At 39.5% G+C, this 11,768-nt stretch overlaps 1 protein-coding gene across 3 annotated transcripts in view; it reads right to left on the bottom strand.

Moving 5' to 3' along the window:
* Positions 1 to 3,502: 3,502 nt before the first annotated feature.
* The window catches only part of unc13bb (unc-13 homolog Bb (C. elegans)), a 74,980-nt gene continuing 66,714 nt past the window's right edge, over positions 3,503 to 11,768 (bottom strand). For 2 of the 3 annotated variants that reach the window (XM_084746597.1, XM_084746598.1), the window contains 10 exons: positions 8,472 to 8,560; positions 7,360 to 7,506; positions 6,963 to 7,086; positions 6,776 to 6,829; positions 6,548 to 6,625; positions 5,314 to 5,461; positions 5,087 to 5,143; positions 4,766 to 4,858; positions 4,497 to 4,656; positions 3,503 to 3,797 (listed from right to left, as the gene is read on the bottom strand). In XM_084746597.1, the coding sequence (XP_084602723.1) occupies positions 3,512 to 3,797; positions 4,497 to 4,656; positions 4,766 to 4,858; positions 5,087 to 5,143; positions 5,314 to 5,461; positions 6,548 to 6,625; positions 6,776 to 6,829; positions 6,963 to 7,086; positions 7,360 to 7,506; positions 8,472 to 8,560 (1,236 nt within the window). In that variant the 3' untranslated portion in view covers positions 3,503 to 3,511. The remainder of the gene's footprint in view (positions 3,798 to 4,496; positions 4,657 to 4,765; positions 4,859 to 5,086; positions 5,144 to 5,313; positions 5,462 to 6,547; positions 6,626 to 6,775; positions 6,830 to 6,962; positions 7,087 to 7,359; positions 7,507 to 8,471; positions 8,561 to 11,768) is intronic. The other variant, XM_084746599.1, reaches the window with a different exon arrangement.

Genomic DNA, 11,768 nt, shown 5'->3' with positions numbered 1-11,768 from the left:
TAAGTCTGAGTACTATTAAATACTCCATTTTCCTATGAGACTTTGCTGTTTTTTGGGATTTAGCACTGTGTGCAAGGAAGGCTCAAGACTGGCCACCGGCAAAACTGACAGGAAAAGGAGCCAAGCCACAGAGGGAGGCTGCCATAACAAATGAAGAATGTAACAGTCACTTTAGGCCCACAAGAATGACAAATCAAAATTAAAAATAAAAAAAAAATGTATTGGTATTCATATTAAAGGCGCAATATGTAGCAATTGTGAGGGCAAACATGAGAACTGCGATATAAATAGTGAGTTGGAGCCGTACACTGAATATTAAATAGGTTGAAATTCTATTTAATATACAACCTATGGTTGAGGCGAGTCGTTTCCCACGCCACCTCCTCAAGAATGCCTCCTACACTGAAATTTGATCCACTACGTACAGACACTATGTAAGAGCTGATCATTCTTAAAAACTGCATAATATTCACTTTAGTCCAAGTTCGTGAAGGTGACAAAATAACACAATAACTCAACCGTGTATAATCTTCAGGTCTCAGTAATCATAACAGAAGCATTAATGAAGTCTTGCTTTGAATTATCTGATATAGTCTCATTAGTTGCAAGATGCTAAAGTGGGATATAACATCACATTTTTAGCAAATTGCTAAGACAGAAAAGTTGTTGTTCTATTGTACTGTATAAAAAAACAAGTAGACACATTAATAGATACTTCTCAAATACTTTATACAAAATTCATTAATCAGAGTGTTTACATGGTGACAACATTTCAGTCATGACAATACAAAGAAAACACCACAAACTGTGATATACTTGTTAACTATTGCAGTGATAGTGATAGTGCAAGGGTTAACAAATTTAGAAAATATAGAAATAAAAAAAACACTTGCAACTTGGCACAAGGAACGTGTATATTACAGAATGGCTATGAAACATCTGCCCTCATAAACCAATAACAAATTATTATTCACAGGGGATAGTAATGGGCTGTAACAAAGAGGAATGTGAATTTGTGATCAGCTTAAAAATGTGCACACACTGAGGTTCAGCATAATCCATCCTTCATTAAGAGTAACATTTTAATATTCTTCATTCAGTTAGGAACAAATTCACTGGCACACATCTCACTGTATATGACCCGCTCATAAATCTGAAACATCTCTTACAATACAGTGAACTATTAAAGAAGATTAACATTTACAAAATACCAGGAGGAAAAGAACACAAAATATAACCTATATAGTTAAGTTTGCAATATCATCAAAGATAAAAAGTACAAAATGATAAGGAACATCACTTGGAAAACTTATTTGACATCATAATGGGCTAAAAAGTGGCCAGTCCTCATTTCTGAGAGCCAAAGGAAACACGAGGATAAAAAAAAAAAAACATTTAAAAAGTTACACATATTTGTGTTTTGTTTTTTCACCAAAGTAAGGCCTCTCATAGGAAGAGCAGAAGAAAACAGAGCAGGAAGATAAATGTAAACCATAAGTGATTCTACACTCCTGTTCAACGCAGCGGCTGAAGAGCTCAAATGTTCGGATTTTCTTTTGCTGGGAAGAAAAAGTTGTTACCATATTCAGTTCAACATGTAATTATTTCTTCACCGTAAATTTTGAAAGACAAGTCATCACTATTGTGAGTCGAGGATACAAATCGCCAACTTTGTTAGTAATTGACACTTCTTAATTCCTGCCCCTTTTTGATCTGTGTTCCAAAAATGATAAGCCCCTCCTAAGTCCCGCCTCCTTTCATGCTGTGCTCCAATGACAGTTGAGCAAGCTTGGTACCTGTACAACTTTCTCCTTTGCCGTTTCATAGGCTTAGTGTGCTAGGCTCATGTACGTTGAAAAGAAAAGCACATTTTGAAGATGTTAGCAAAATTCTATTTAACTAGGTAGCTAATCTACATCGATCAGTAGCTAGCTAGTAAGCTTACGTTAGCTAGATAGTTAGCTAGTGTTGTGCTAACATTAGATGGCTTAAGATGTGACACTATATGGTGCTTTAACAGGAAAAGAATAACCCATTAGAGACCCCAAGTTACCTCAAGTGTTACTAGCTAATGGCAGCAACATGCTAACTAATTTGTTTGCTTTGTTAGCAAAACACTTGCTAACCAGCCAACGAATGACTGATGTTGATTAGCTAGTTATTTGGCTAGCATTTAGCTAAATTCAGATGTCAATATATGTTGGTTTTACAGGTTCCTCAGCAACACTTTTTTTTTTTTTTTTGTCAAATTCATTTTCAACATAGATGAGCCTGGCACATAGCATATCCAAGTACAGGAAACAGGAAAGGAGAGAGCTGAATGAGGCACCGAGCTCAACTGCAACTGGAGCACAGAGTGAAAAGGATGGATCTCAGGAAGAGTCAATTCTATAACAAACACCAGGTTGTCTCCATATTCTGAGGATGTGTATCTTGTCTTGTAAAGAAACTCTTCTGTGCAAATTGTCAAACACACTGTCCTGGCAAATATATCGGTTCCCAGTTGTAAACAACATTTTAAATCATGGGCTCTGAAAAGCACAGACAAAAATAAATACGTATAAAAAGAAAATAAATAAGAAGGCTGCACCTTCATGGTTACACACAGGCCAACATGGGCCAAGAGCTAATGGAGCTGATTTCAGGCCAGAGTGAATGTTCACATGGTTGGCCTAATTTTTCTTTAGATTTTATTTAAAGCATACGTTTTTTGATTTTATTATTTACTGGTTATATCGTTGCTGTTTTTCATGGGAAATAAGAATAGAAACTTAGTATGGCAAAGGCACACATTTAACTGGACAATCCTTTAAAATAAGGGGTCAAATTATTACTTTAAGTACCCTCTCTTGACACATTAACTGTACAAGATAAACCTTATTTAATCAGCTTTACTCCCTCTGTCTTCATTAATTAACAGTCCATAAAAACGAAGACTTTCTCCTAGCAACCAGTCATTCATTCATCAAACAAAAGACCCCTTTATGAGATAAAGTACACAATATTTTCACATTTACTCAAACCATCACAGTGGCATTCAAAACACATGTTTTTTTTACTTCACACATTCACAGCTTGCAGAGTGTAAGGCATCAAACACACGGCCACGGTTCGAGGGGTTTAGGTGGGGTTATTGCACAACTACACTGGGGACGAGTGGGAACTTGTGTGGGCCCTCCGGCAGGGCCTGGCATCCTCTGTTTCCTTGAGGCTATGGCGTGTGCACTGATGACGAGAGAGGTTAAAAAAAAAAAAAAAGGTTAAATGAGAGTAAGTGGTCAGACAGCTGGTGAGTGTGAAGGTTGACTGAGCCGGTGTCTACTTGGTTGTGTGCTGTACAGTAGCTCGGTAAATAATGTTGAGTGTTTGAGGAACACGGACAACTAGTGTTTGTCCAAAATACCCAGAGTGTGAACATGACAGTGAGTCGGTGAGCTTGGCAAGGCGCCACCAAACAGTCAACAGCAGCTAAGACACATCAAAGGTCTAAGAGAGAGGAAAATAATTCTCCTCATCTGCCCTCCTCGGCTGAACGAGTCTCTGATTTCAGCCTCACAAACTCCTTGGCCACGTCGTCGTTGGAGCGCTGGGAGAGGATCCGCATGGCGGTGAGCCCCGTGTCATCCATATGGATGCGTTGGCCCAGCGGCAGCCAGCAGGCGCAGTTGCCCCTCCCTGTGATTTCTCTTAATTGTATCACGGCCAGGCCGACCACTCTGTCGGCACGGCCGAAACAGTAGTCTTTGACGCAGACCTGCAGCTCGTAACACTCGAAGCCGTCCTCTTTACCCAGAACACTAAGGGGAGAGAAGAACACAGAGGTTTGAGGTCTTAAAGCTGCATGAGTGAATGGTTAATAATTTAACATTTCAATTGCAAGCATTTAATTTTCCAGCACCAAAATAATGACAAATCAGGTTCACAGCTCACTGTTTCACTTTTTTTGAAATGCAGAATGTTTAGGTTTCTAAAACTTAAAGATTCAATATTATAAAGATATAAAGATGAAAAGTAAATAAATTCAATCTTTTGAGATCATAGGTCAGCAAAACTGTTTCATTGCCAAACTAATTTGAGTTTGACTGAAAACTCAGACAGTTACCTTGAAATTGAGTTTTCTGACCTTTTTTCACAGTGTAAGATATTTAAAAAAAAAAAGAGTAAAATTCATAAAGCTCTCTGGGATATATTCAATTTGGAGAGGGGGGGTGATTTTTACTTGAAAATTGACTTTTCACATCACACATTAGTCAGGTTTGTTATATATTGTCAATAAATATGACCTGAAGCCAGAAATAATTACATAGCTACTGATGCTGTTGGTTAGCAAGAAAAATAATAATAGAAAAAAAGAAAATCAAAGAAATTGTCAACTATTCAAAGTAATCAAGGACAACACATCCGTAAAGCTAAGAAATAAACTTTTTGATTTAAATGGCTGCTTATTTTTTTATCTATTAAAAATATCCAGCAGGAGGGGCTGTTGCAGTACTTACAAATTAAAGTTCTCGTTAAACTTGGGAGACCAGCTGTTATTCTTGGATTTGGTCTGGAATTTGCGTTTCTTATCGCTGAGGTGAGGCCCGATCATAGTGATCTCCACGAAGGGTCGGAACATGCCGGACGTCTGCCATTTCAAGTCGGTGGCGCCGATGACTAAACATGAAAAAAAACAGACACACACAGAGGACATCCATCAGATGAGAACACCGATGAGGCTAAAAATGCCACATACTTAGCTTCGTGTTGTGAAACTCAAACAGACCTCTGACGTTCACTTTCCGCTCCTTATTCCCAGGATTAGTGTGCAGCTCGACCTGGAGAGACACCTCACCTATTGGCTTGTCAACACCTGAACCTGGTTGAACGCACACCCAGATACATAAATCAGCTTACATTTGGCCTGATAAAGGCGAAAAAAAGAAACTTTCATTCGTTGTGCAGTCAGTCTGAGAAGGGGATACAGGTGGAAAGGTTGGGATAAGGTCAGACCTGTCCACCGAAGTGGCAGAGTGACAAAACAAAAATGTACAAAGGGAGAGCGGACGGGGAAGGAGAGGAGAGCTGTCAGATCAATGAAACCTACCCCTGCTGGGCTGTATTTTTTCATTGGGAGTTAACCTAATACCCTTTCCATTGTGCACTGGCACAGAGGCAGCACAGGAGATAAAGAGAAGACAGCAGTAACATGTCAGCATCAGAAACTCTTGAAACACACAAAGTACACACATACTGCTCTCTGCTGGTCTACCATGGGAAATGCTTCCTTCTCATGCCCTTCTAAATGTCTTATTAGACATTGGTCTGAACTACCTTGTGCGTGTTGGGTGGTCACAAAGGTCTTGATGAGTGTGTCTGTTGTCTGAGTGTAGAGGGACAGAGCGTGGCGTAGCGAGGACAGCTCAGGACTCTTCTCCAGGAACGCCTTCTTCAGCCCGTTGCCTCCTGCATGGAAATATTGCTGTAAAGGAAACAGGTGGTGAGTCAGAACAACAGGATGTTTGCTATACTTCGGCCAAAGTATTTTAAACCACATAAAGAAGATTTGGTGTATTTGCTCTGGAGGTTTTGGTAGTTTTGAAAAGTTTTAAAGGACACTACATAGAGATTTACAATGAAGTACCACTTTGCCATCACCTTTTTCGACAGGAAACCGCTGTTACAAAAGCCAAGTATTACTCTCTCCAAACCAACTTAACTCTAGGTCAGTCATTTTACCTTGCAGAACATGGGAGTTGCTGGTCTACCTCTGCTTCGGTCTGTTAGATTGTTACTGTTTGTGTTATTGTGACTTTGTTGAGTCCAAACTACCCCCTTCAACCACCAAAGTCACACAATAACACAAACACACCAAGTGACAGAGGCAGTGGTAGACCAACAAATCCTGCGTTCTGTGAAATAGAATTACTGATATTGCTCATGGAGTTCGTTTGGTTTGGAAAGAATGATATTTGGCTTATATAAAAGCGGTTTCTTGTCAGAAAAGGCTGCCTGACGGTAAAGCAAAGCATTGAAAATAGTCTAAATATAGTGTACACTCAAACTGATATTGATTTTTTTAGGGTGACCTTTTTAGGTGGCTAAAATACCTTCTGGTGCTGACCCCATCCACAGCAGTACATGCTTAGCTTCTATGCTGGTGCCCCTCTCTGTGTCTCGTAACTGGGACCATGCCTACACTGACTGTTGGTAAATACCTCATACAACCCCACTTTGAATAATCTGAACTATCCTTTTAAAATACGGTCCAAGTGGAAAATAGCCAGCATTATCCTTTCACTGTGAAAAAGATCACTGTCCTGAGCAAAAAAAAATGAATTTAGCATTTTAGTATCTTGCTAATCCTGATTTATAAAAGGCACCCCTCATTTCATCCACTTTATCCTCCACACACTTTTGCCTGGTCTGTTCAATTAGATAAGTTATGTTCACAAGCTGCTTACATATCCTTTCAGAGTATTTGATTAATGGATGAATAGTTGATGAGGCTAATTTGAGCCGTCTACCCTACATCCTAATGAAACCAAAACCTGCAGTATAAACTGACCTTGATAGTGTCCAGTGCCACGTCCATGACAGCACACTGCCTGGGAGACAGACTCTTAGCCTCCCCTGCCATGTGATCCTGCACATCCAAAAGATGAGCAAAGAGATGAGTTCATTCCACAAAAATAAATCCACTTCTCTCTCAGTGAGTCATTTTGTGGTCAGAGTTTGCTAAAACTGAGCCCCCAGCAGGGAATTTAACACGAAACACATGAAGGCATTATGGTACCTTGAGTTTGGAGAGCTGACCCAGTTCTTTTGCAGCCGAGAGAATCTGTGCACCCTGGAAAAAAAAAAGAATTGACTTACTCTCTTTGGTTTCTGCACTTAAAAGTCAAACCAATTATCAGTATCTACAAATGCAAAGGCAAACACGCAGCCGTTAGACTGATGATGTTGAATGTTGTTGAGCTTACAAAAGTATCGTTGCCCTGTGGCAGGACAATCGTCTTCTCCAGGCTGCTCATTACGATCCTCCACAGCTCCTTGAGCACACGCTTCAGTACAGTTTTCTCACATACAGTGGCAAACAGCGTCAGCCTGCAAAACACACACAAATACACACAAGATGATGAAACACGTGGATTATAGAAAGTTATGTAGCGTCTTGAACTTAATTTCTGTGAGCAGTGTTAAAAATTGTTAAAAACTTCTATATTTCCGAAGGATTTCCAGGATAGAGATTTATGACACCAAAATGAATGAATAGGCAGGGTTGCATTTGGGCTTTTGAGAGAGGATTACACCTGTCAAAGTGGCTGAAAACATGATAATATCATCAAAACTGTCTCAAATCTTCGTTAATCCACTCACTTTCCATCTAGGAAATCCATGAGTGGCCGCAGCATGTTGTCAGAGTCGGCCTCCACCTGGTTTTTGTTGTTGGCGTTGAGCGGCCCTTTGATCTGGTACAGCAGAGACGCCATCTGTCGCATGCAATCGTTGATACGGCTCTGGAAACTGGGGAAAGACAATGATCAGTCAGCAAGAACGCATATGTGTTTACTGATTTCACTGTAAATGCACGGAGGTGGAATGTAACTAATACATTTACTCAAGTACTTTACTTTTCTTTTCAAGTCACTTTCTGCTTCCACTCCACAACATCTCAGAGAGAAATACTGTTTTTCATACTTCACTAGATTTATCTGACAGATTTAGTCACTCCTTATTTTCCAAATTAAGATTTGCACAAAACTTATGAAGAGTTTTTAAAATATGATGTTTTGCTAACATTAACATTAATATTAATTAGTTGACTGACAGAAAAATAATAGATTATTCTGATAATCATCTAAGTAATTTATTATGTAAATTATTCCAGCTTCATGAATTTGTGAATATGAAGATTTTCTTATTTTCTTTTTAATTGTTTTAATGTACTTGTAATAATTTTGAATTTTCTATTTTTCTGTTGGTTGGTGAAGGTGTGACTTTTTGCTCTGGGTAATTGTGATACATTTCTCACTATTTTAATTGATTTAATTTCTTAATCAGCTGAGTTATCCATAATGAAAATAATCATAAGATACAGTGCAAAATACAAAATAGCTCAAAACTGTCCATCTAATCCGACTACAACAGTAAAATCCTGCTTTCACATTAAGACATGAGACATAATCATAAAATATATACTAGTATAACAGGCACAGGGGACATTTTTTGCAGTCAGTACTTTTCTTCTTAATACTTTAAGTACATATTCTTAATTATACTTATACACGTTTACTGAGGTAGCATTTTCTTTTTCTTTTTTTTTTTTAGATTATGTTTTGGGAATTTTGCCTTTATTTGATAGGGAGACCTGAAGTTATGAAAGTGGGTACAGTGGGTACTTTTTCTTATGTAAAGGATACATCTTTCACCACTGTGTGTGTGTGTGTGTGTTTGGTTGTGTTTCTCTGGAGGGGTCAGGATTATGCTACCTGTTCCCAAATGTGCTGCTGAGCTCATCCAGCACGTTGTTCAACTTCACCTGCAGGTCATTCAGTAAGTCACTAGCCTCAGAGTCCATCTGCAAAGAGACAGGCAGACAGAAGCCGAGGAGGCCATTAGTTAAGAGTTTGATCAAGAGTCATTTACTGCATTATGAAAAGGTCTGAAATGTGTAAACTCAAAAAGCTTTCACAAAACTGCAAAAATGCAGAGAAAATCATTAGAGAGGAGTAAATGCCAGCTCTTCTCTGGACATGGAGGACGTTAAAACAGGCTTTCATTTCATATTTGCAGCTTTCAACCAGAACACCTCAAACTACCTTTGAACTTCTTAAAGCTGCACTTCAATGCAAATGCTAGAAGCTACAAATGGCTGCATTTCAGATTCTAAAAGAGAACTTCAATAACCAGCAGTTTGTGTTACATCATGTTATCCTTCATACCAAGGGATATCAAAGGGATGACACGGGCAGGTTCTGGTCTGCAAGGCACTTTAATGTTCTACAGCAGAAAATGTCCATCACAAACCATGATTGTGGTAAAAAAAAAAGGAGTAGAAAATTTTAACATACAGCCAAGCAAACCCACCTTTTTACCAGTAGTCTCCAACTTTCAAAGAGAGCACATTGAAGACAAAAAAGTTTAGAACTGCAGGAGATACTTTACTGTACAAGAAGTGAGTCTCACAAGCACAGGGCGAGGAGGGAACAAGTAGGGAAGTGGAAGATCCATGAATGACCTCTGGTATACCTAACCCAGGTATACTGTGGCATCATCTAAATAAGCACAGCCTGCAGGGGAGCTAAGCCGTATGGATGGTGCGGCTCATTAAGTCAATGATCCAATGGGCCTTTGATTCATGGCCTGTCAGGGTGGCGAGGCACCATTAGTGAGGAGAGACTGAGACGTTTCTGCTACGCAGCACAAAGGGAAGGCTTCAGGGGGAGAGAAGGCAGCTAGGGATGGATGGTGTTCTGTTTGTAATGTGCTGTATGTGTTTTGTTTTGCCTGAGACTACGGAGCCATTAATATGCATGAGTCTGAACACCTACACTCACCTTCTTGTCTTCAAATGCAACTTCAGTCTATGATAGCACAGAGAAGAACCTCAGTTAACTGTCATTTCTCATTTGGAATTTGATGTTCATTTATATTGAGTGGGAAACTAAAGAGGATTGATGGCCATTATACAAAGTGCTGTGGCAGCAGATAATCTTGGGTATGCATGTAACCTACCTTCTCTGCTGGTGCATCCATCTTTATATGGTGGGAATGTTTTAAGATTTAAAAAAAAAAAAGAAAAAAGAAAACTGTCAAAAAAAAAACCTGCCTGACGACACAGAAGGAACTCCATGATCAAACAACTAGACAAAAATAGAGTCGACAGTAACTCCAAGATCAGAGTTCTTTTGCTGCGAGCTACTTGAAATTACAATTTAACCAAAAAGCAAAAATACTGCAAGTTGTTCCACACTGGAATACATATGCTCTATTTGTAACACCCACCTTCTCCTTGTCAGTCTATGGCAGACAAAAAAAAGTGTTAGAGAAAATACAAATTAACAAAAAGGTACAAGAAGAAGTTCAGAAATAGCCTTTGTTTTTGGAAAAATGAGTGACAAGTTTTGAGGAAAAGTCAGGGATAATGCCACTGAAAAAAGGTGAAAACGTGAGGCGTAAATCACAACAGATGACAAAGAAAACCGCACACAACAAACTCCACCACAATGACCACGGGGCTGACTTGTTTTGTTAAGAGTATCACTGTGATGTGGCTGGGAGCAGGAAGAACAGGGCGCACAGGAATGTCTGGGACTCCAAGAACGATTAGGTTAAAGGTTCTGGTTAAAACCGATTCAGACTGCCACAAACCTCAACCTCAATTTTCTCCCCTTCTTCCACTACTTCCTCCTCCTCCTCCTCCTCCTCATCATCACTCTCCTCAAACTGAGAGGGGCAGTAAAAGACAACAGAAAACAATAACTTTTATGTTGTTGTTACGTCAAGCTAATTTTGGTGCCTCAATTTTCACAGCATGAGAGTATATGCAGTCATGTCACACAAAACATGTCTGCATATACAGTGAACTTGCCTGCCAAGCTAGCTTTCTATTGTTGTGCTAGAAAAGAGAGGAAAAAACATGAATCACTCTCTCAAAAAACATTTTTATATAAAATTGTATAAATGTAAAAAATATTACGCCACAGAAATGTGTTACTTTCTCTGGGATCATAAAAGCTACTGTTGCACTCTCTGCCGCAGTGACATGTTGATGTAGCTCTCTGGTGAGCTAACTTGTAAGACAGCCTTGACTAGCCTTAACTAAAGCTAAAACTAAATATTCAGAGTCGAGTCAGAAATGATAAATCCTGATGAGTTTGGGGATCCCCTAACTTTTCCTCTGGTGCCACCACAAGCTTGACATTTATGGGTCTGAGTGAAATATCTCAACAACTATTGGATGATATTTGGTCCAATATTTAGGTTTATGATCAGTCACCAGCACAACTAATGACATTCAAATTAACCTCAGCTGCACTAGCTGCAGCTTAAACTATTTCTAATGAATCTACTCTGCTACCATCCATAGTACCCACCACAGCCTTTGCTTCCTCATCCTCAGTTACAGCCTGCTGTCCGAGCCAGAGGAAGAGGGGAAATAATCAATACTGTCGTGTACTGCACACCATTAAACTGATAAAACAACTGAATGGAAGTTGTACATTCATATGGATAAATATCTGCCCTGCTCAGACCATGATGGAAACCTACCTCCTCCTCTCCTGCCTCCCCCTCCTCATCTTCCTCTTCCACCACTTCTTCATTTCGCTTTAATTGTAGAGTAAACACACTGGTTGAAACTTCAGCTACAAACCTACGACCGACTGTAAAGTACACTACACTACAACTACATTAAAAGCATGGTAGGGCTTCCAAGCAGAGGAAGGTCACAGCTGACAGAGAAACTATTGATCGTCCTTAGCCGAGCTACACTAAGGACGCTAAAACAGAGGACGTGATTTAATTAAGTCTCTCTAGCCTATTAGGCAGCACAGGGTCTAATCTGTGTCAGTGTTGATGTATGGCGCAGCATCACATCAGACACAGGGACGACATATAGACCTTTCTAACAGCCTGACTGTAACATAAAATAACATTCACAGCATAAACATCCACTATACTAATCCAGCACTGCCAATCTACTTCACATGGTCTGAACTGCCACTACTCTACTGTACATACCCGTGCTTCCTCTGTTGCAATCTGATACATGAGAGGAATACGAT

Source organism: Lutjanus erythropterus, chromosome 20 (assembly GCF_056507025.1).
Source record: "Lutjanus erythropterus isolate fLutEry1 chromosome 20, fLutEry1.hap2, whole genome shotgun sequence".
Classification (NCBI taxonomy): domain Eukaryota; kingdom Metazoa; phylum Chordata; class Actinopteri; order Lutjaniformes; family Lutjanidae; genus Lutjanus; species Lutjanus erythropterus.
Note: the sequence above shows the minus strand (reverse complement) of the source record. Positions and strands in the feature narration are given on the sequence as shown.